The 24,086-nt window shown below is 33.0% G+C and overlaps 2 protein-coding genes across 4 annotated transcripts in view; one reads left to right on the forward strand and one right to left on the reverse strand.

Moving 5' to 3' along the window:
• LOC133188454 (prostatic acid phosphatase-like) overlaps nucleotides 1–5,681 on the reverse strand; it is a 109,396-nt gene extending 103,715 nt beyond the window's left edge. Inside the window, exons 1-2 of one of the 2 annotated variants that reach the window (XM_061323891.1) lie at nucleotides 5,488–5,681; nucleotides 1,457–1,552 (exon numbers count right to left, since the gene is read on the reverse strand). In XM_061323891.1, coding sequence (XP_061179875.1) covers nucleotides 1,457–1,552; nucleotides 5,488–5,610 — 219 coding nt within the window. In that variant the 5' untranslated portion in view covers nucleotides 5,611–5,681. The remainder of the gene's footprint in view (nucleotides 1–1,456; nucleotides 1,553–5,487) is intronic. The other variant, XM_061323892.1, reaches the window with a different exon arrangement.
• A 295-nt stretch (nucleotides 5,682–5,976) lies between these two features.
• LOC133188934 (esterase OVCA2-like) overlaps nucleotides 5,977–24,086 on the forward strand; it is a 28,746-nt gene continuing 10,636 nt past the window's right edge. The window contains exons 1-7 of one of the 2 annotated variants that reach the window (XM_061324404.1): nucleotides 5,977–6,036; nucleotides 7,090–7,112; nucleotides 10,193–10,263; nucleotides 12,481–12,552; nucleotides 20,020–20,138; nucleotides 22,367–22,448; nucleotides 23,315–23,455. In XM_061324404.1, the coding sequence (XP_061180388.1) occupies nucleotides 6,025–6,036; nucleotides 7,090–7,112; nucleotides 10,193–10,263; nucleotides 12,481–12,552; nucleotides 20,020–20,138; nucleotides 22,367–22,448; nucleotides 23,315–23,455 (520 nt within the window). In that variant the 5' untranslated portion in view covers nucleotides 5,977–6,024. The remainder of the gene's footprint in view (nucleotides 6,037–7,089; nucleotides 7,113–10,192; nucleotides 10,264–12,480; nucleotides 12,553–20,019; nucleotides 20,139–22,366; nucleotides 22,449–23,314; nucleotides 23,456–24,086) is intronic. The other variant, XM_061324405.1, reaches the window with a different exon arrangement.

The following is a 24,086-nucleotide window of genomic DNA, read 5'->3' on the forward strand; positions in this document are numbered from 1 at the left end:
CCGCCTAGCTTTCTTGGTACTTTCATATTCAGCACAGCTAGTGGACTAAATACTAATAAATTATGACTTTGGACATTTTTGGAAAATGAAAAAAATTTAAAGGCAGCAGATATCATCATGATAAGGGTACTAAGTGTATCGTTCCCTGATTGTGAAAATGGAAATGTCTGTGCATCAGTGCACTGGTGGATCATCCCATCCCTACTCATCATAACCATGCACTTACTATGGTTGCTAATGTCCAGGGGCAGAGAAGAAAATTTTCAAAGAAATAATGCATTTTCATTATACAATCATAAGAACCCCATCCTAACACCAAAACCCATAACCCAGAAGATATGAATTTCAAACTTTTTAAAAAGGCATCCTTACTCATCATAACCATGCAATTAGTTTGTATGCTAAATACCCAAAAGCAGAGAAGAAGATTTTCAAAGAAATAATGCATTTTCACTAAATATTCTAGACCCCCCTCCCTTTCACCTGAATCCCTTCGGTCACAAATTTCAACATTTTGGAATAGCCGTCATTGTTCCCCCGAATATACACTTAGTTTTTCTGCTAAATACCCAGTTGCAGAGAAGAAGATTTTCAGAAAATAAGTGCATTTTCACTGTATAATCGGCCCATGTGACGCAGTAGCTAGAGCGTTTGCTCTAGAGTCACAGAGTAAGGTGTTGACCCTTATGTTGCAGGTTTGAATCCCACTGTAGGATGTAGAGATCAATCCTGCGGATGAGACCATATAAAACAAGGTACTGTGTTGCAGTAGGTGCTGGCATGAAAAAGATCCCATGACCTGAACCTGGGCCACAAGTTTCACAATTTTAGAAGATCAAGGCATCCTTATAATCATCATAACCATACACTTTGTTTACCTGCTTTATATATATATACAGGCTTAGAAAAGAAGATTTTAAAAGAATTTGTGCATTATCACTATATGATCATTACATTCCCATCCTGGGGCCATGAATTTCACAATTTTGGTAGAGGGCTCAGTGCTTATTACAATCATGCAAACAGTTTGACTAAGCAGTCAGATATTCAGGAGTAAAGAAGATTTTAAAGATAGCACTAATTTTCATGGTTTTACCCCACCCCTAAGGCCCCAATGTGGCAGGGACCATGAAATTCAAAATTTTTGTACCCCTTCACCCATTGATGCTAAAATTGGTTAAAATTGGTTGAGTGGTTCAAGAGAAGAAGCTGAAAGTGTTCAAAAGTTTACAACCAATGCACAACCCATCACATGAAGCATGACATCTAGCAATAGGTCACCTGAGTAACTCAAATAACTCATAAAAACTTGATAAATATAGCCTTCATAAATGCAGCCAGTGTCAACACAACACCAAAACTATCAGAATTGCTCATCATACATTCTCCAAATACATTTATCTAAACTGGAATTTTAAATCTACATGTATCACTCAACAAAACTCAGTTTGTTTACTTTTGTTAATTGTCCATATCCCTGTGACCAGTTATATTCTTTAATGGGATCCAAAGGATATCCACGCATGGCACTCCTATCCCCATGTCTGTATACCTACAAAAAATTCAAATCTCATTGAGTACAATGCCAACCAGCATGTATAAGGCTAGACCACCAATCATTTAAAAAGAAATTCTATGAAAACACAAACAAGGAGCCCATGGGCCACATTGTTAGCCTGAGCACATTAGCTAGGAAAAAATAGAAATTAATTCAGTATCAAAAGTTTAAATATACAAGTGGTCCAAAATCATCCCGTCTTGAGAGGGGAGGGCATGAAGTGAAAAAAATTTGAATCTTTACTGACTGAGGATGCTTCCATATGATGACCGTCAAGCGAAAACCACCCTTATGTGCATTGTGGCGTTATCGAGAAAACTAGCGCTAAAGTTGACGTCATAAATGTTTGCGTATTTTGCAAATACTACATGCAGCGAGAAGATGCATTATTATTAATTAAAGTCTTTCTTTATAAAGTAGATGCATACACTAGACAAAATACTGTCTGAGTAGTCATGAGTGACTTTAATTATTAAGACCTGCTGTGTAGTATTTGAAAAAATAGTTAATTTTTTAACGATTAGTTTACAGCAAACTGAAGGTGAAAATCTTATGAAGTAGCAAATGCATGATCTTCGCCCTTGTTTATATTTTTAAGGAGCATTTTTTTTTACTTCTAAAACATATATATGGGGAGAAATCGCATATTTTTTTTGGGGGGGGGGGGGGTGTCACCGGAATATAATTTATGTTATCAGTATATAACTTAATTTGGAAAACAAAGCTATAATTTACAGTTGTATCCCCTCAGTATAATTTTGCCAGTTTATACTATAACAAATGCAGATTTAATTCATATGTGAAGTAATGTATTGATTGGTCGTTCTCTCTCTCTCTCTTTCTTTCTATTTGGAAAATGGTGGGACCATTTGTTATTAGAATCCCCATTATTAGCAGACCTTTTTTTTGTATTCATACGAAGCCCAATTTATTTAAAATTTTATACATGAGAAGCAGAAAACACTTTCTGTGGATTTACACATTTAGATATATCGACGACGTATTATCAATTAGCAACAGTTACTTTCATGCATATGTCGACTCGATATATCCTAAAAATGTTCAATTATCCATCATAAAATTTTAAAGGGTGCAATAAAACTTCTGAAACAAAAAAAAGCATACAAAAAATTAATCTGATCTGAACTGCGTCAGCTTTTTTTCAAGGGGGGGGGGGGGGTCCATAAAAGCCTCTAGTATTAGATGAATCTGAGTATTCCGCCAAGATCTTTACAATTATAGACCATATAAAGCCACAATAAAATTGCCCCCCCCCCCCTCCAAAAAAAAGGAAAGTAAAATGAATTTAAAAAAAGCTGAAAAAAGATTTTAAAAAAATTTAAAAAAAAACAAATTAAAAAAAGAAACAAAACAAAATGAAATCTCTTGTCTGGGATCTCTTTTTAAGGGGGGGGGGGGGGGGGGGGGTATAGAAACCTGAAATTCTTCTGAAATGCACAATACAGCACAATAACAAAGCAATTAAATGAAAATCACATATGTAATGTCATCTGTAGTCTGAGGTGATTTTTCTTGTGCAGTTTTTACAACGCAACCATGGAAATGTGGGAACAAAATAAATAATGTTTTCCGATAAAACACAGCGTCATGACATAGAATTTGTATTTTCTATTTTAAATTTTCACTTGTTTTTAGTTTATGAACAATGACCTGTTATATATCATTTTAAAGAGGAGAAATTTTTCTATCAGGATCACTAAACACCTCAAAATGTAAAATTTTTGACTTAATGGTGGTTTTTGGTTGACGGTCATCATATTTCTTTGACTAATCATGGTTTTGGAAGTTTTGGAATATTTTTTCCTACATGTCTGACCTTCACCCCCAAGGGAAAAGGTTTGATTAGATTTGAATCTACACTACGTGAGGATGCCTCTAAATTAATGTGACAAATAATGCTAAGCTTCTGGATGATTTTTCCTAAATATTCATTTGTATATAATTTTGATCACCTGTTGTGGCCCCTCTCTACTCCTGGGATCATGATTTGAAAAAAATTGAATCTACATTACCAGAGAATGCTTATACAATGGGAAAGGTCAAGGTTAACAAAAACTGATGGAGTTAATAGCTCTCACCAATTTGTATCAGCATATGAAGTTCGATGAAAATATCTTGAATAGTTTCTTTGAAACTGTGCTAACACAAATTAAATTGAGGTCAAGGTCAAAGAAAAGGTCAAGGTAAAAAAAATGGTGCAATTGAACAGCTCTCATCAATATGTATAAGCATGCAAGGTTTAATTAAAATATCTTAAGTTTCTTTGAAATTGAGATAATCACTAATTTAAGAAAAGTATAAAGATCAAGATCAAAGGAAAGTCAAGATCAAAAAAGGTTGATACATTTGAATATAGTCCTAATGAATATTTATCAGCATATAAGGTTTGATAAAAATATCTTGAATAGTTTCTTTGAAACTAAGCTAAACACAAATTTCATAAAAGTGAGGTCAAAGGAAAGGACAAGGTAAAAAAAAAAGTGAATTAATGCAGTTGAATAGCTCTCATCAATATGTACCAGCTAGGACATGAAGTTTGATTAAAATATCTTGAATAGTTTCTTTAAAACTGAGCTATATATTAGACAAAGTGTGATGGAAGGACAGACAGAACAGGATGGAGGGACAGAAGTATGACAAACACTTTAAGCCCTGGCTGTATTCATGGTTGCATGGCATAAAAAATTTCTTCCAAAATTGCATTAATGGTGTGAAAATATTGTACAAGAAGAATGTTATGCAGAGATATATTTAAGAATAAAAATAAAATTTGCCAACCTGCCCCACTTCTTCAGCAAATTTGGATGAGAATCTAAAATTTATTTAAATATACATGACCTAACCATTACAGTTTTTAAAAGCCATAGATCTACATCAAATTAACTTCTCTCACAGTTCTTAAGATTTAAGGTGTGACAGATGGACAGAAGGCTAGACTGACAGACAAATGGACAGAGAGAAAGTGATCCCTAAGTATCATTCTGTTCTGCAGCTAGGCAATACAAAAACAGCTAGACTGCAGGTGTAAAAAATGTGATAGTTATGTGCAGAACATGCTAAAAAAAGATGTGATTTGTATCAAACTCACCAAGGCACACAGCTCATTGGATACAAGTCATATCCAACCATAAACCATGGGAGCTGATCCTATATATACATGATACTATCTGCCTGTTTTTCATTTTTTTGCAAGCAAGATTTTCTCCCACAACCATCAAGTTTATGAGATTGACCCCAAACACGCAGATCAATTTTCAAAAGAGTGGACTGATACAGAAAAACTTGTTAACTAAATTGTTGATGCTTTAAATTTTAATTAAGTTTTAATTAAGTTTTAAATTAATTAAGGCAAATCAATTTTTGACCCTGTAAACAGCTGGTAAATGTATATATATACAGTATATCCCATTTGGAACATTATATCCAGAAGGCTTATTAATATATATAGTGTACTACCTTTCATTTTATATACGTTACATGGTTGTATGCCAACATATGTTTGGCGAATCAATAAATAAAATTTAAATTGAATATTGATCTATGTAGTCACTAAATGTGTTTCTGCAGTAAATTTTTTAACCCACAGTATAAATTAATACTATATGGATCATGTGGATTAAAAATAATATATTACAGAATCAAGGTACGTGAACATAGCCCATTTGTCCCAATCTGCAATAGAAAGTTGAAAACTATCATATAACATTTTTAAAACAGCTGTTAACCTACTGATACCACATGTAAATGATGTATACCAGACTCCTTTGATTAAAGTACAAAAATATTCTATATTTTCCAAATTTATAAGCCGAAGTCAAGTTTGTTTCGAACCTGGTAAACATGGTAAATGAAAGCAAAGTTATAAACCACAACGCTTTACAAAAAAAAAATCAGTCATTATTTCTTACTATGTGTACGAGACGTAGGGTACGTGTAGGAAGTTCTCCATTTGTTGGATGTCTTGCTTGGAAAAGACAAAGTACATAAATAGTAGCAACTTCCAGAGTAACAAAAGTTGGAAAGCATTCCATTTCATTTCACGTTGTGTGTTAAAACATCTTTCTGGAGCAGACTGTACAAACTCAGTTTAAACTTAAAATATAACGTTAATAATCATCATGATCATCACAATATATCATGTTAAATAATGTATTAAACCGGAAAATTATAGCATAACGTGTTAGACCCGGAACTATGCCTAGATAAAGGGAAAAAAACTATAAAACATTTTCTTTTTTATAAAAAGAGTATTTTTTTCTATTTTTTTAAAAATGTACGTAATATATAAATTTAACTTTGCAAATTTGAGTTGTGATTACAGGAATGGATTTACCGCTTGCCGGAAATATCAACGTTTTCATTCAGAAATGTAGATTAATATTGTATTCTACTTTCTGTTTCACGTAAACACATACACACGATTGAGCACTATAAACATTACAGAGATGTCATTGAAGGTATGCCATACAACAATGAAGGAAACATCATGTCTAGAGAGTTTAATTAAGTTCAAGTTATTTTGTGTGTCCCCTCTGATTTGTTTTCATTAAGATGTTTGACTAATTAATGAATAAAAAAGAGAAACGAGAAAAATGTGTCAAGATTAACAGATTGACTAATAGAGGCAGCTATATATAGATCTTAAAAATATCGGAACGACTTTACTTTACCGGTCCCAAGAAAAACGCGCTAAAATACAGTGTCGCCGTAGGTGACTTCAATATATATGAGATCACATGAGCGATCGAAAAAAAAAAAAAAAGTTTGAGGTTTTAAGCCTTTTGGCCCCAAAATCGAATTCTACGGTTAAAAGTTTAGTTTAAAACTTCTTTTTAAACGAAGTTTTTAACCTTGTTCCCTGAAAAAAGTAATAAATATTGTTTAAATTCATTGAAAAGGAGACAAAAAATAATTGTGAACGAAGCGCGTGTGGCGCATGCTTAGTGCCGTTTCTTTCGTACTTAGCCATTTTTTTCATGTAAACAAACCAACGAGATGTCGTTTAAGCTGAATTAAGATCTTACAAAAAATACAGATGCATCTGAATTTCCTAATAAATCTAAAAGAACAAGACACTAACCCAAATCTCTCAGATGGTATGCGAGGTCTAACCCAAATCTCCCAGGCAGATGCTAGATTAACCCATGTGCGAGGACTAACCCTAATCTCTCGAATGGATGTGAGACTAACCCTAATCAGTCGGAAACTTGTGCAAGGACTAACCCTAATCTTTCAGGTGGGTGCAAGACTAACCCTAACCAGTCGAAAATGTGCAAAACTAACCCTAATCAGTTGAGTGATGTAAATCTTACGTCATAGTGCAATGAGCGCGTGGATCTTGGGATCTGGGGACTGGTAAAGTAAAGTCTACCCAAAATATCTGCAGTGCCAAGATACTCACACACACTGTATTAACTGTTGATTTTTGGCGTTAATTGAATACCAAATAAATCTATCTTTCTCTTATTCCCAAAGAATCTTGTATTGAAGTTGTTTTTTTTATTTGACAGATACTATGTATTCATGGATACAGGTAAGACCTCTATTGGGCTAATTATAGATAAAAGATAAATGTCTTTCAGACCAAATTTAATGATAGAATTTGTTCTGTATGTTGACAATGTAGCAGAATAAACAGATGCAGATAATTTATTCAATAGTCTATGATTAATTTTAATCTTGGTATCTGTAGAAAGTAATACCTTGCCTTGTTACACCTGAAACAACCCTGACAGGTCAACCCAGGATTGTTGATAAAAGACACCTTAACCCAAGCAAAATTATAAGACAAACTGGTCTGTCCAAGAATTTTTATATGCAAATGTACAGACAGTATTTAGTCAAAATGGCAGTGAATTTACTCCGACTGTGACAAGGCAATATGAAGAAATCTACGGGCTAATTTCGATGAAAATACTTTAAAAATAAAAAATAATTAACTTTTTATGATTTTTAAAATACTTTATACGATATTCTTGAAGTCTAATTACACATTAAATATGCTTGGGGATGGAGCCATAATATAAGCTTTTAATGTAAGCACAGGTGTGATACTTGTGTACAATAACTCTAGATCTACATGTACATACCCAGAATTTCTTCAATGAAATTGTTTCTAGATTTTATTGCAGCAGTGTGTGGCTGAAGTTTTAGTTTGATGTGTAAACAAAAAGAGCTAGTTTCACTTTATGCATAAAATGGCCCTGTAGATATACCAATTTATTGACTAATACTTTATGTTCCATTTTAAACATCAAGTTAAAGTAGAGACTTAGTGCTTTCATTTCCTATTAAAAATTTTCTCCTTAAAGCCAAGATCTTGGAAAACAGGCTTCATGGAAGTACAATGTTCTTGAATTTTAAGGAAAACAAGTATATTTTAGTACTTTCACAGAAGAGAAATAATATGAGCGCACCCTCTGATCTAAAAGATAAAACATGTTTTGTAATCCTCAGAAATAGTTCTATCATTTAAAAGTTGCATATTTTAGATCAGAGGTTGCGCTCTATATTAAATATAGAAAAATAGCTTTAAAAATTGGCTGTTTTGTAGAATTTTTCAGAATATGAGGAAAATGACGCGTTTCATGACGTCATAATGCATTGACTAGCCAGAAAATTACGTCATTTTTCATAGATACACAGTCACCAAAGGTCTAAATGATATTTAATGCTTTGTCAACTAAAACCAAGCAGTTTCAGTTTTTCTGAAATTCACAGGGCCAAAAAAGGCCCTAAGTGAACCTTGTTCTTTTCAGTAATATTTAAGTCTGGTGAGTAACTGAGCAAGTCAGCTTAAATAGTTAATTCAATTTTTAGCCACATATTCATGAGTTGACCTAGCTGACTCGGTGGACAAGTGCATTGTCATTCTTTCACCAGTTGCACCCTCATCATTGTGTTTGTTAAGAAATTAGCTCTTAAGTTGTGTGTAATTGTCTTCTCTTTCCTCAATGATCATCAATTTACTCTGTTGGTTCGATTGATTGTATGTTGTTTTTACGAAGAATTTTTCACTCATATAGAGATTTCACCATATACTGCAGGGCTCAAAATAATTGATGGCCGGCTGGTCTGGGGCCAGTGAATTTTTAATCTGGGTAGTACATTGTAGAAGGCATGTGCCCTTTGGGTCAGTGTTTTTTTATCCATAACAAAATTCACTCTTGGTCGGGCTTGGTCTTGGTCGGGCTAGTTAACTTGACAGGGTTGTGCTCCCAAGTTCTGTCATTTCTTGATTTGTTAAGTTGTACTATTAATTATTACAATGCCTGTATAAACAAAATAGTACTATTATTGTTATGATTTTGGGCCAGTCTTTTTAAAATCTACTGGCCCACTGGGACAGTGAGAGTACTGAGTTGACCAGTAAAAATTTAAGGTGATAGTCCGAGTGACCAGTGAAAAAAAATGGTTATTTCTAGCCCTGTACTGGTGAAGGGCTTAAAATTTAGAACTTAACTCGGCACTCAGGGCCATTGAGCAGTGAGAGATCTTTATTGTGCCTACGCCTGTTGTGACATGGGTCCTTGGTTATTAAAGTCTCATCCGAAGGACCCGCAACTTTCACTTCAAAGTGCCGAGGGCTTGGCAAAGGAAGTGCAGTTGCTACCTATTTTTTATCGACTTAGATCAGTCCCGGCCGGGGCTCGAACCCACAACTTCCAATCATGGAGCGAAAGCTCTACAGAAAGAGCTACCATGACGGTGGAAAACATTGGAAAAAAATCTTTTAAATTCTTCTGTGTAAGAACAGCAAAGCCATGATTAGTAATATTGATATGGAAGCATCCTGAGGTAGTGTAAATTAAAGTTTGCCCCCCCTCTCCCCCATTCAATACTGAACTGATTTCTGCTTCTTCCTAGCCAATGAGATCAGGTGAGCAATGTGGCCCATGGGCCTCTTGTTTAAATTACATGCAAGAGGCCTATCGGTGGTATTCTGGACGCTAAAAAAAGTCATACAAATGAATAATTAACAGCAAGTAAAAATATGAAATGAATATTTATTTTATGAGCAAATGTGTTGATTTTTTTTATACAGGATGGATGGCATATATATACATGCTTATAAAAGGTTTGGTGGTGCAACTTGAATTTATTTAGTACATGAACAATTGTATTCTCCATTTTGCTTCATGCAACTATATGGGACTTGTTCTTTATTATTATATACTGGCTTGTCCCTAGACACAAATTATTCTAACTATAGTAAATCAGTATGTAAAGTTATTGCTAAAAATTGTAAATTTAGGATGGATAATACAAACAAGCTTTTATAGATATCTTGAAAATAAGTACTCAGGTCATGTTTATATATTAAAGAGTAAAATGAATAAATTTAATTTTCATTCAAAGTTTAACAATAATGGGCTGCTTTTAAGTGACAAAAAGTTGTATAAATTAAAAAGAATGGCGACAGAAAGATAGAATGTTGAACATGGCAGAGAGTTTAAAATTTCTTAATATTTTAGGAATTTATTATTTGCATCATTTACAACCAAAATAGGACCAAAAATATATACCAATCCAGGCATCCATTTTTTTAATTGTATCTTCTGTCCATAAATATTTGATCTTCTGTCCACATATTCTATCTATTTTGTTTTTTAGACAGAATGACCAAACATTCAGAGAACGGACAGGTGCATTTAGAAAAATTATTAAGAAAATTTCAGATCCAGGTAAAATTTATGGATATGTGTATATTATGTTATGTATTGCCTAGGAATAAAATAGTACTCTTACTCTCAATTGAAAAGACTTCATGTTTAATTTTTCTGTAGATGGTAGGTAACAGATAGCTGGCAACTTGGCAGATAAAACATTGTTAATTCATTCAAATTTTTAAACCAATATATATATATATATATATATATATATATATATATATATATATATATATATATATCATATTATATATATATATGTATATATATATTAGGGATGGCAATTTGTAACCGGTTATTCGGTCGGAACGATGGTAATCAGTTAGAAAATCTGTAATCGGTTAGTCGGAAAAAAAATATTTGTGTAAATTTGAATACAATTTCCTGAAAATTCTATTTAAAAAATACAAATAAAGTATTCTGAAATGTTAGCATGCTCATCTATCTATTCAAGAGGATTCGGATATAATTAAGGCTCTCCAGATTGACAACGCGTGGGGGTAATTGGTCACTTTTCGAGTCGTTAATTGCTGTTTAAACACATGTCGTTACACACCCTGTCCTGTGTTTCTTTAATGATTTTAATTAAATGATCATTGACTACCGTGAATTGAAGTATACCTTACCTCTTCTATCCTTTGCAGTTACCTTCAAATTATATTCTCAAACAAACGTCCTAAGTTAAGCGATAATTCAGATTTATAATTTTGATTATGGTGACAATGCAGAATGAACTTCCTTGACATCTTTTCTGAATTTTTTTTTAAAGCATATGCAACTTCAGTTTAAAATTGAAATACAATATATGTAGTATTCTGATCATATATAAATATAAGCACAATGTTACTACATGAACATCTTTATAGTCTTACAGTTTACGCTTTGGAGTGTAGCTATGTCGAGAATTTTTGATACGATTAACCGACTAATCTGTCGGAACGTCTTGAGGTTAACCGATTGGCAATTCTGTATTCAATTGCCATCCCTAATATATATATATATATATATATATATATATATATATATATATATATATATATATATATGCTTGCTTTGGTTTTTTCCTTTTGCCTTTTTTGCATTTTGCAAGATGATGAAATTTGATGATTTCAATTTGATGAGATAAGGAAATTTGCATGCAGTCAAGAAAATCCTGTAAAGACAGGGTTTGACACTAAGACATGTCCGACCAACCAAGCCTAGTAAATGAGTGATCCATATAGATGACTCAAAGTGGTTGATCGGGACAATAAAATAGCAGTTAAACCCTAATTCTGTCTTTCAAATCAGTTTTTTTAAAAAGTGCATAGTTATGATGGGCAAGGATGCCTATTCCAAAATATTGAAATTCATTTCCCCTGGGTCAGGGTACTGGTTTTTAAGGTGGGGTTCTATTAATCATATTGTGATGATGTGATCATATGTAAATAAGCATATATTCTTTTATAAATTATACAGTGATAATGCTCTGGGCATCTAGGAAATAAAATAGTACAACATTGGAATGAGCAAGGTTTTTTTTTACCAAATTTGTGAAATGACCTGGACCACTGGATGAAGTGTGCTCTTGCTGAGCGAGGCAATACTGAGCTTGTAGGAAAATTTTGTATTCTAATGTGAGATGTAAGAATTCCCTTTTGCTATTTATTACTGTAATTACCTATGATTATTAATCACCATGATAAATGTAATTGATAGGTAAATTGCATAAATGAATTATACTAGAATTATACTAGAATTTTTAATGTATAGTACAAAAAATACTTCCATAGTTTTAAATGGACATGCGGATTTGTAAATACCACATAGATAAAAATGGAACAAAAATACCTTATCTTTGAATACTCAATGTTCTTCAAAGACCAAGGGAGGCTAATATGAGGGAAAATGAGATGAATTCTATGCTTAAGCACTACTGATTTGTTTTATAATGTGTGATAATCGTGCCAAATTGGAGTGTATTAGCACTGGCTAATACAGGCAAGCCAGTAATATACTTTAATATGATTTGTCTATTAATACTAGTTAAATGATACTTGCATGATCATCCTATTTCTCTTGCTTTTGGACAAGTACATATCATTAGTTTTTCAGTTTATTTTGCTTTATACGTGTACTTCTATGGATCTTTTACAGTTGTATTATACTCAGGTGACCATTTAGGTCCTTGTTACACATATGCTACATTCAGGCCCTCTTTTCAGTATTACTTAATTTTCTTTTTCTATTCAGTATTTATTTCAGCACCAAATCTAGTACCACCACTAGACAGAAATGATGAGGATGGTGCTACAGACAACAATGGTAAGGCTACAGTTTTTAGGTCACCTGAGTCACCCAGGTGACCTAATAAGTATTGCTATCCGTTTTTTCTGTCATTGTGCTTTAACATTTGAACATTTTCAGCTTTTTCTCTGCAACCACTGAACCAATTTTAACCAATTTTGGCATAGAACATCTATGGGCGCCGGTGCTACATCTGTCTGGTTTTTGAGAAGAATTTTAAAGATTTTCTAATATATTCCTATGTAAAATTTTGATCACCCATTGTGGCCCCACCCTACCCCTGGGGTCATGATTTAAACAAAAATTGATTTTGTTTTTGTTGGTTTGTTTTTTGTTATAATGTCCATCTCGAGAATTTTTCATTCGTATGTAGACGTCACCACTTACCGTTGGAAGGCTGCAAATTTAGACCTATACTTGGCACTCAGGGTCATTTACATGTAACAGTGAGGAATCTTTTTCGTGCCAGCACCTCAAAATTGAATGTACGCTATTTAATGAAGCTTTCTTCTGACCCAGTAGTTCTTGAAAAAAAAGATTTTGAAAGAATTTTTTTCTAAATATTCTATTTTGATCACCTTTGTTTTGAAAAACTTTGATCACCTATTGTATACATGTAGCCACACCCTTCCCCCAAGGGACATGATCTGAATAAAGCTGAATCTACACTTCATAATGAAGCTTTCACATAAGTTTCACTTTTTTGACACAGTGGTTCTTGAGAAGATTTTTAAAAGATGTCACTAAATTTTCACTAATTCTTAACTACAGTACTTTGATTGAAAGAAGACATGGCCCTTCATTTGAACAAACTTGAATCTCGATCTTTATCCACAGATGCTTTGTGGCAAGTTTGGTTGAAATTGACCCAGTAGTTCTTGAGAAGAAGCTAAAATAGTGAAAAGTTTACAGACAGAGGGACGGTCAGACAAAATATGATCAGAAAAACTCACTTGAACTTCCAGTTCAGATGATCTAAAAATGTCAACCCCAACACCAATTATATCGGCACATGATTGTATATAAGAATAATGCAAAAAATAATTTCCAAATAATCTTTACTACTGAACTAAAAAAGTAATATATATATTCAATCTCCAGGTATATGTTACAAGAAAAAAGAATAGGCTGATTTATCAGATATCTCAAGAATTACGGTATCTTGACGTATCATAGTGATGTACATCAATCCTGGACACAATTTTCTGACCAAAAAGTTTTCTCCATACAGTATTGCGAGTAATGTTGTCTTGTCTCCCTCTGCGTGTGTGTTTGTCAATCTCTCTTTCCTTTCTCAAGTAAATATTTGTCAAAACAATATATCGACGACAATATATGCCGACCTTGACTGTACATATTGTCACCGACAACAATATGTGCTGGTGCTTGACTGTACATTTTGTCTTCCATTATGCAGGAGGAAAATGAGGCTCATCTCGGTACATATTGTCGCCTGCGACAATATGTACTGATGGACGACAATATGTGCAGTGAGGGTACGTGTTATCTCCGATGACAGTATGTACAAAATGACAATATGTAGCGTCACAAGGGTGTCTCCTCCAAAATTGTGAGATTTGTGGCCCCAGGGTTCTTCGGAAGTGGGGGGCTCTATCGATTACATAGGGAAAAGGCATTATTTCTTTAAAAATCTTTTTCTCTGCTCCTAGGTATTTAGCAGATAAACCAAGTATATAATTATGATGAGCTAGGATGCCTCTTCCAAAACTGTAAATATCTTGGCCCCTGGGTCGGGGTTCTGGTGTTAGGGTGGGGCTCTATTGATTATATAGTAAACTATGGCATTAATTCTTTGAAAATCTTCTTCTCTGCCCCTGGATATTAAACAGATAAAAGCAAGTATAAAGTTATGATGAGCAAGGGCAACCCTTACAAAAATTGTAAATATCTTGGTTCCTATGTCTGGGGTTTCTGGTGTTAGGATGGGGCTCTATTGATTATATAGTGAAATTGCAGTAATTCTTTGAAAATCTTCTCTGCTCTTTGGTATTTAGCAGATAAACTAAGTGCATGGTTATGATGATCAAGGATGCCTTTTCCAAAATTGTGAAATTTGTGGCCCCAGGGTCAGGGACTCATGTCTGTAGGGGGGGGGGGTCTATTTAAAATATAGTGGAAATGCATTTCTTTTTTGAAAATATTCTTCTCTGCCCCTAGGTATTTAAAATCTTTTCAAAAAGTTTGAATTTCATAACCCTGGGGTCAGGGATTGTATTGTTAGGGCGAGGCTTTTTTGAATATATAGTAGAAATGCATTATTTCTTTGAAAATCTTTTTCTCTGCTCCTGGGTATTATTTATTTTTTTTTTTTTTTTTTTATAGATTTTTGAACATCTGGACCATTTGGTCAAGTGTTCTGGCCCTGGCTAGGGCTCTATTAATTTGTATTTGACTGAGAAAAGTTATTCCCCTTTGCTATTCACTTTTGATAGTTAATCACTGTAATTAATGTATATGAAAGGTTAATAGAATAAGAGAATTATGCAAGAATTTGTATTGTATAATACAAAAAGTACTTTCATAGTTTTAATGATCAGGTATACTTGTAAATAATAGATAAATAAAATTGAGGTAAAAATAACTTATCTTATTAAATTTTCTTCAAAGACCAAGAGAGGACAATGTAAGAAGTTATTATATGGGGATAAAAGGAGCACTAATAGGTTTTTAATTTTTTAATAGTCTGCATGGTGATAGTGATACATGTAGATGGGGGACAGATAAGAACTTAAATTATGAGTTGTAACTAAATACTAGATTAATTATTTTGTTGATGCTGATCATCCTATTTCTCTTGCTTTTGGGCAACATAGCTTCATCAATCAGTTTATTTTTTACTCTATGGATCCTCTAAATCCGCAAGTTTCGAGATTGTATCTCTCCTACAATAGAGGCGCAAAAAGTATCCATATCAGCAAAGAAGGGGGACAGGTTGTTATTGTATACCTATGTGCATAAATAAATGAACGATGGCTATGGCTTTTAAAATTCATTTAATGTTATAGAAAGATGATAATGCTAAGCAATGATCATTTTGATGGTTTTATAAAGCTCTGCTATACATATTTACAAAATTTACTTTCAATTAGGATACTTGAAAACAAAAGAACCGTCATAGTCTTTGTAAGAAAAATAATTCTTCGATTGTACAAACCTTTTCTGAAAAGTTATTGTTTTCTTTGAAGTTATTATAAGGGAAAGTGTCATTCAGAATGAATGAACAATGATCAGATGTGTGTGTATTTATTAGAGATCCATATCTTTTCCCTCGTTTGATAAGTTCTTATCCACTGATATTTTCTCTTGTTCCGATTTTTATTTTCTTTTGTTCCGATTTTTTGTTCATAGAAAAAATTGATGCCTTTGCTTTAGTTCGGTAATTTTTGAGTTGAAGAGTGCATCCCGACAATCAGTTATGATGGTATATCAATGATGTATCCAGTATATAAACATATGATATAAATAACTGTCCCACCTGCCTGTTTACATGAAAACAAAACTCCCCTTCATAACGAAAGAGCGCACCAAGGGAGATAATCTCTAAACTTGCGTATTGTTGTATTATACTCAGGTAACTGTTAAGGCCCTTGGGCCTCTTGTTTCTATACTAAAAGGAAAAAGAAGTGCAGGGTAAACTTTTGGATGTGATTTAATGATAATTTTGTAAATGTATTTTCAATATTGTTATCTGACATTTAGACACATCTTTAATCAACATGTTAAGAAAATCTCATTTGATTTTAAGGAATAATTCAAGAGAAAATGAAACTCATTTAACGGTACCCTCAAAAAAGTGAAATTTAAATTGTAGTCATTATTCCTATGCCTCTTGCGCATCGGTCAGAGCCTTAATACGCCTGTGCATGGAGGTCTTCAGTGCCTTTTTCTTTCTCATAAGGATATTATCTAACCCTCCCAACAAGGTAGCCCTTAGCTGGTCAAGAGGGGCCGGGATATTACAATGCCTTCTTATTCTACAGTCCAGTTAGTCTCATAAATGTACAATTGGAGACAAGGCGATTTGTACGAACACAGTTGAGTAGGTTAATGTGATTTTATTTTTTTTTTTGGGGGGGGGGGGGGGGCTAGAAAGGCTTGATATACCATGGCTACATTTGTTGGGGGTAAACATTCTTAAAAAAATAGGTATACAGCACTCATGTGCATGTTGAGACAAACACCTCCGTAAAGTCAACAAACTTGCAGAACAAACTTGTGCAATCAGTTTCTACCAGGTTTTTAGGTGGAAGTAAAGATCGTCATTGCCTCCTACATTAAAACTGATTTTGGTGGTAGTGACATCGCGATTACGCCAATGGTAGGGTGGATAGCCCTGTCTTGACAATTAAGGCCTCATTATACGCTGATGTTCCCATCATGGTTGGTCAAAATTCCTTCTACTCTTTCTCTGAGAACTGATAAGACATGATAGAAAATGCATAAAAAAAACTTTACAACAACCTATTGTTGCCTTTGTTCGTTCTTATTGTTCGTTCAATTGCTAGACAACATTGAACTTCCGTCAGATGTACCATTTTTGAAAATTCAAATTGACTTTAAATAGCAGAAAACAATGTGTATACCCCTAGAGTACAAACTTGTGTTGCAAAATTTGTTGACAAACCTGCCATCATCAACCTGCACATGCTTTTAGTTTTTTACCACTTTCCCTATGTGATGTCATACCTTTTATGGTTGAGTAATTTTGAACACCTACTTAGATGCAAAGTAAACAAAATACCTCCTACACATAATTTTATAATTTTTGGTCAAGTAGTAAAATGATTATTAAATATTATGTCACCCTGTCTTTCTTTTTCCTTTCAGTATACATAGTATTAATTTGAGCTATGTATGCATGCAGTCACAAGTTTTCAGTGGAAATTTGTCCCAGCATACTTAAAGTACAGTTAATGCATAAAGAAGCATTCTAAGAAATCCTTGTAATTTATTACCTAAGGAGTGAACAGAAATTTTGATTCCACAGATTTATAACTCAGTGAAAAGTATGTTGACAGTAATTACATGTAATTCTTAGTATAAAAACTTACACATTTGCAACAAATAAGTTGCATCAGATCCACCTAACAAAGTTATGAAATTCAGTAGGCCCCATTAGTGACACATGAACCTGTACATGGGAATTCATTTATGGTAGTGTTGTCGAATTGGATGATTTTTAGTGACCAGTTACTCGCTTATATTTCAAATTGAGTACCAGATTACCATGATTACTGTCTCTGGTTTGCTTTAGACCTCTAAATATCATTGCTTGCACTGCACTATAGGCAGCTGGCCTCTAAGTGACCTCTAAAATTTAGGCTCGTAATCAAAAATATTTTAGTAGCCAGTGGAATTTTTTAGTCACCAGATTTTTAAAAATTTTAAAAAATTTTTTGGATAGCCCTGTCTTAAATTTTTTTCAAATTTTTCTTAGACACCAACTTTAAAAACTAATATTAGTCAATATACAAACCCATTGGAGTGAAGGGGGGATGTAAAACTCCATTGTCTCAACCACTGTACGGAGTCTTTTTTAAGAAACTTGGATCTCATGAAATATTCTTTAAACTATAATAATATCAAGAATTGTTTATATGATTTACGTGTACATTTTATGCTTGTACTTACAGTTACCATGACTACGACCTAGTAATGTCTAGACGATATCTTTAATTAATGAGTGAGAATTTAATTGACAAACAATTGACCACATCACCCGTCCAATTTCCTGTGTTTCACAATACATGTACTCAATTTTCAGGTGTGAATAATTATCCGGGGCATCTTATTGCTTATCTGGTCTACCTGAGCTCTGTGTGCGCTGACGCGATTTGAAATTTTGTTTGCACGTGTGCTGTAAAAATTAACAAACATTGTGACAAAGAAAACAAATATGTCCATTGCTAAAAAATTTTCTCCACTTTAAAATTTCTTTTTGCTGTTTCATAAAAAAAAAAAAAAATTGTTGAAAATGTTTATAGTTCCAGAATTTGACAATTGCCAAGTCAACTTAAAATGGTCGCCAATTTGGCAACTTACAGAGAAATTTTAGGTGCCAATCTAAACTTTGAGGTGCCATGACAACTAAATTAGTCACCAATTAGAGCCCTGATAGGTCATTCTTTTACATTTTCGATATATATCTTATCATTTATAATATGGCCTATGTAAAACACATCTGCACTGCATATGCATTTTTTTAAAAAATTATATTAACAAAAACAATATATATATTGCCTTCTGTTTTTGATCCCCTGTTAAAGTTGGCTATTTTTGCAGGGTTATCCATGAATATTGCTGTTTTTATTTTAATGTTATGTTTTTCATGAATTTAATAATTCTGTTTCATATATCTTGCACCTTAAAGATTAAAATTATTTAAAAATACTATGGAATTCATGCTTATTGATGGGTGTGGTGGCATCTTGTTTAATCCTGTACTGCTGAAAAGCAGACTTTTAGTAACTAAGGTAATTATAATTATCTTGGGTCTTCTAAACTAGTATAACCCTTGGCAATCAAAGCTTTCAATTAGATAATCTATAAAAACTACCCTAACTAGTAAACATAATCATAACAAATTGGTCTTATTTATGGAATGCAAGATCAACTCTTTAAATAACGGTAAAAAAATGGGGTACACGTAAACATTAAAATGCAGTAAAACTCGGTTATAGGGAAGTCCTGGGGACCTGTGAATTTACTTCATTATATCTGTAATTCGATCGTTATTTCAGTATAACGAATTCTTTTAAGTATATATAACAAATTCACAATTAATATGCATCTTTTCCTTCAAGTATGACTTACTACCAAAATTAATGTTTTGGGAGGTACATGTATTAAATACAAAAAAAATTTACTTGGGGTACTGAATATTCCTGAGGAATGGAATTTCAAATCTAAATAATAAAAAATTATGTCAAATTAATATTTTGAAGTTTGATATTGAAAAATCATTATAAAAGATGTAATTTTTGTTATTTTAACCTCTACAGGACAGAAAATCAGTTCGCTATATCAGTAAATTCGTTGTATCAGAGTGCGTTATAACTGTAATATAATCCTACGATTTGTTAAGAATTTTGCTAGGGATTCAGTATATTCCTGTTTGTACTAAACAAGTTTTACTGTAAGATTTTTTTTCAATTTATTTATTTCTTAAATGTCTATATAATTATCCAAGTAAATGTCAGAGTAGCAGTTTTACCAATACTCACATCATTCAATGGTTAAACTCATTGACAACACTAATTACTTAATTTGGAAGATTGTTTACGCAAATTTTATCCCAAATTGTTCAGAATTCGACTTCTGAAGTTTAACCTTTACTCCAAAATACATTGTTTATGGCAAAAGTGTTATAACCTCCAGACATTTGTACTGAATGCAAGCCCCAGGCAAGAAATAGGTTCATTGTACTCCTGTGCCACTGTTAAGATACTGTGTCTATAATTTTAGATCAGCGGGGATGGTGGTTCTCTTCCCCGGATGACCAGTACACAGCCCAGGACTACACAGACTGCTGTAAGGGCTACAAGGAATCCCTAGAGATTATTGAGAAAGCCTTCAGAGAACAGGTCTGTCAATCATTTCAGTGAAGAATATAGTATTCATATTGTATTTTACAATGATTAATATCTTTCATTATTGTAACAGTTGGTACCAAATGTGTCTTTAAATTCTATCTCACATGAGCAAAAGGCTTATAATCAGGCCATCTTTCAAAAATTGTTTGTTTGCCCTCTCCCAACCGACTGACTAAAAACAACCCAACTCAAATTTTTTTTAACCTCCAGGAAAAAATTATTTATTTTTAAAAATTCATTTTGAAATTTTCTTGTACCATGAAGAACTATTTTACCTTCATATTTGTTTGTGTTTTTTGAATAAAAAGAATTTCCCACTACCTACCAACCCAATTTCTTTATCCTTAGAAGAATGCAAGCAAACATTTTTTTTAAAGATGGGTTCATACATATATTGAATAATATGTACATTGTCAAGGATATGGTGTGAGCCTTTTACCAGATTGTTTAAATTGTGTTCCGCATAAACGACATGAAACACGGGGTGTACATAACAAAAACAAGAGGGGGGGGGGGGGGATCTACACATATGAAGCACGCCATGTTAAGCTACTTATGAAAATTAAGGGTAAAGGTTACAGTGATCATGCAACCACATAGAGCCTGTTACAATGTACTAGAAATTATAAACAGGGCAGAAACACCTGAAAACACCAGAGGTGGGATAAGGTGACTAGGAGTAATGGAGTATGCAACTGCTGTCAACTGGTCACACCTGCTTTGAGCCCTCCTTATTGATCAGGCAAACTGAGTAAAATCCGCCTGTGATGTCACTCTTTTGTTTGAGAGCTCCATTATTTTTCAGGAATGGAGAGTTGCAAATTACATTGAAAACAGAATTTGTTATGTTCATATTCTCCTTCCCGTACCTCTACCGAGGAAAGAACTTAGAAAATTTTAACAAGTTTATTTTCACATAAAGAAAATAAATGTGGCACTGTTGAGAGTCGAACCCCGTACCTTCACCTTCGCAGTCAGGCACTCATCTCACTACGCTAACGAAGCTATTGAGTAACAACTGATTTAAATAACTTCAGTACACTTTTTTTTGACTTACTTTCTCTCTATGTATAAATAAATACTACTTATATGTTAAATGTATATTTACATGTACAGTGTATCTTATAAATATTCTTTATTATATATTACCAAACAATAATTACAAGCATTGAAAAAAGGTGGATTTTACGCAGGTTAATATACTTGTAGCGCTCCATTCCTTAAAAGTAATGGGCCTTCGGGGCCTTGGCTCCATTACTTTTAAGGAATGGAGCGCTATTCGTACATTAACCCTTATGTAATCTTTAGTCAATATAAGTATAAAAACAATGACCTAACAATTGGGACGTGTATAAACCATGTCAGTCAAAATATGACCCAAAGATAGGTTGTATAGGGAGAGGGCTAAAATAGGCTATGCCTGCTGCCTAATCCCATTCACTTCATGTGAATAAAATTATGTATAAATAAAAAAAAAAGATAGGTTGTATTTGCAGAGTCAATTATTACAGAAATAATTAAACTTGGGAGATTACTGTATACAGGGAAATTTTACCCCCATTTTATATCCACCCCTTTTGCCCTATTCATAGGTGGGCCAATTTAAAACGGGGTGAATTTCAAGAACACGTACAGTATAATTTCCTAAACAGAATTGTGACTGGGCAAATGTAAAATAGGGCAAAATTGGTTGCAAATGTGAAAGGGTGAATATAATACAGGGTGAAAATAACCCTGTATACAGTATGGAAAGCCCTGTAAATCACTTAATTATCTTTAATAGGTATAGCTGCTCCAGTTTAAAGGATTGTATTTAGAATAGGTCTTGCATACAGAATAACTTGGAGGACAAATTAATAATTGAAAATGTCTGATATCTTTGAAAATCTTCCTTACTCTTAAGTGTCAAGCAAATAAAGTCATGTATTTTAATTATTAGCAAAGAGATTTCTCCTTGGTTTTAAAATTCAGGTAACATTGGGTTGGTACACATTACAGTATGGAGTAATTGAGCTAAATTAATTATAGCCTAAGAAACACAAGGGCAAGCCCAAATAATACTCAGATAACAACAAGGGCAAGCCTTTTTCTGATATATCACCAGTATATAGGATCTATTGTTAATTTGATAATTACTAAGCATTTTTAATTCTTTTGTACCAGATCACCTCTATCTTAAATATTTTATACTGCTGAAATTGATATGATATGTTTTGCAGGGGCCTTTCGATGGTATATTAGCATTTAGTCAAGGGGCAGCTATGGCTTCATTAATTTGTGGACTGAAAGAGCAAGACCCAGGTTTGAATGATGAAAGGGCGTACTGCATTAATTCTTATGTATCTATCTTAAAAAAAGCTTCTTTGAAGTGTTTTCAGATGGACCATAATTTATTGTAATTTTCATAGAGTAAAGAATTCTGTAAATTTGAAAATACAGATATAGCAAAGGTAGGGGAAAGGTTCAAAATTCTTATTAGTGTAAAAGTAGTTGTCAAAACTATCCTGGTTTGAGGTTTGATAAAGAATGATTTAGAGGTGCAATCCTATTACTGGTAGTATCATAAACAAAATATATCATGTCCTGTGAATTAAATGTAAGTTACTGTGAATTAAGTTGAACTGTGTTCACACGGAGAATGTAATGCCAGTGAGTTTAATCTGAATTAATTAACTGCACATCAAAATGCTTTGCATTTACTCCCTGTGAACATTAAGCGAAGCCAATCTGAATTAAATTTTGAGGCATGTGTAATAGCAAAATTAAGCCACATGCCATATGTTTATGGTCAGATATAAGTACAAATGCTATTTATTGAGTGAAAAACAAAAGAAAATTAGTAAATTAATTAAGGTTAACACTAAAATTGTGTACAGACACAATGACATTATATTAAATATATTACCTGCTTTGCATAAGGCGTCATATTTCGCAAATGACATCATATTAGCCTTTATGTAGAAAAATTTTTAATGCGCATTGGTTTGCTTCAAATTAACTGTTATGTGAACACAATTTAATGTATGTGAACACAATTTAATGTATGGAATATATTCCATTTACATGTATATTTGTCAGGCTCCCTCTTCAATGGTAAGGAATACAGGTGTAATTTTTTGGTATGGTCATAATGCATATCATTTACAGTTTATTGATTCCTTTTCCAGAAGGTCCATTCCAATTTGACTTTGTAATACTTGTTGCTGGATTTAAAAGTCGCCAGAAACAACATGAAAGTATATACAAAAAACCAATAACAACACCATCCTTACATGTTTTTGGAGACTCTGACAAAGTTATACAAAAAGGTAACATCTTTAAAAAAAAGAATAACACTTTAATACAATGACATAATAGTGTAACAATGATACTGACTTATTTATGAAAAGGTTTGATACATTTTTATTCCAAATGTGAAGAGATCTGTTATTATTGATTAGATTTTGCAAGAGCTTATAATTGCTTTGCTTGTCTTTGATTATAGTAATTTTTGAATGATAAATATCTGTTTTGTTTTGCTAAAAAAAAAATGAAATTAAAGCTTTTTGTCAAAAATTTCTTAGAGTATAAAAAAGTTCAAGTGAGCTTTTCTGATCTTCATCTGCAGTGTCGTTGTTGACGTAAACTTTTCACAATTTTATCTTCTTCTCCAGGGGCCCGTTTTACAAAATTTTAACGAATTTACAACTAAGACGAATGCTACAATGCATCCTTGGACAAAGTGGATTCAAGTTTGTTCACATGAAGGGCAACACATTCTTTCAAGGGGATATAATTAAGAATTAGTGTAAATGTCATGGCATCTTTTAAAAATCTTCAACTAAAAACTTAAGTTGGTTGTAAAATCTTACAAAACTTATGTTTCTGTTAAAAATTGTTTGCATAAAGATATCTTTCTAAATTCTTTTCAAAAAGATTAAAACCATTTTCAAAGCAATG

This window comes from Saccostrea echinata, unplaced genomic scaffold, assembly GCF_033153115.1.
Source record: "Saccostrea echinata isolate AGI-Se365-2 ecotype Australia unplaced genomic scaffold, CSIRO_AGI_Sech_v1 ptg000016l, whole genome shotgun sequence".
Taxonomy (NCBI): Eukaryota; Metazoa; Mollusca; class Bivalvia; order Ostreida; family Ostreidae; genus Saccostrea; species Saccostrea echinata.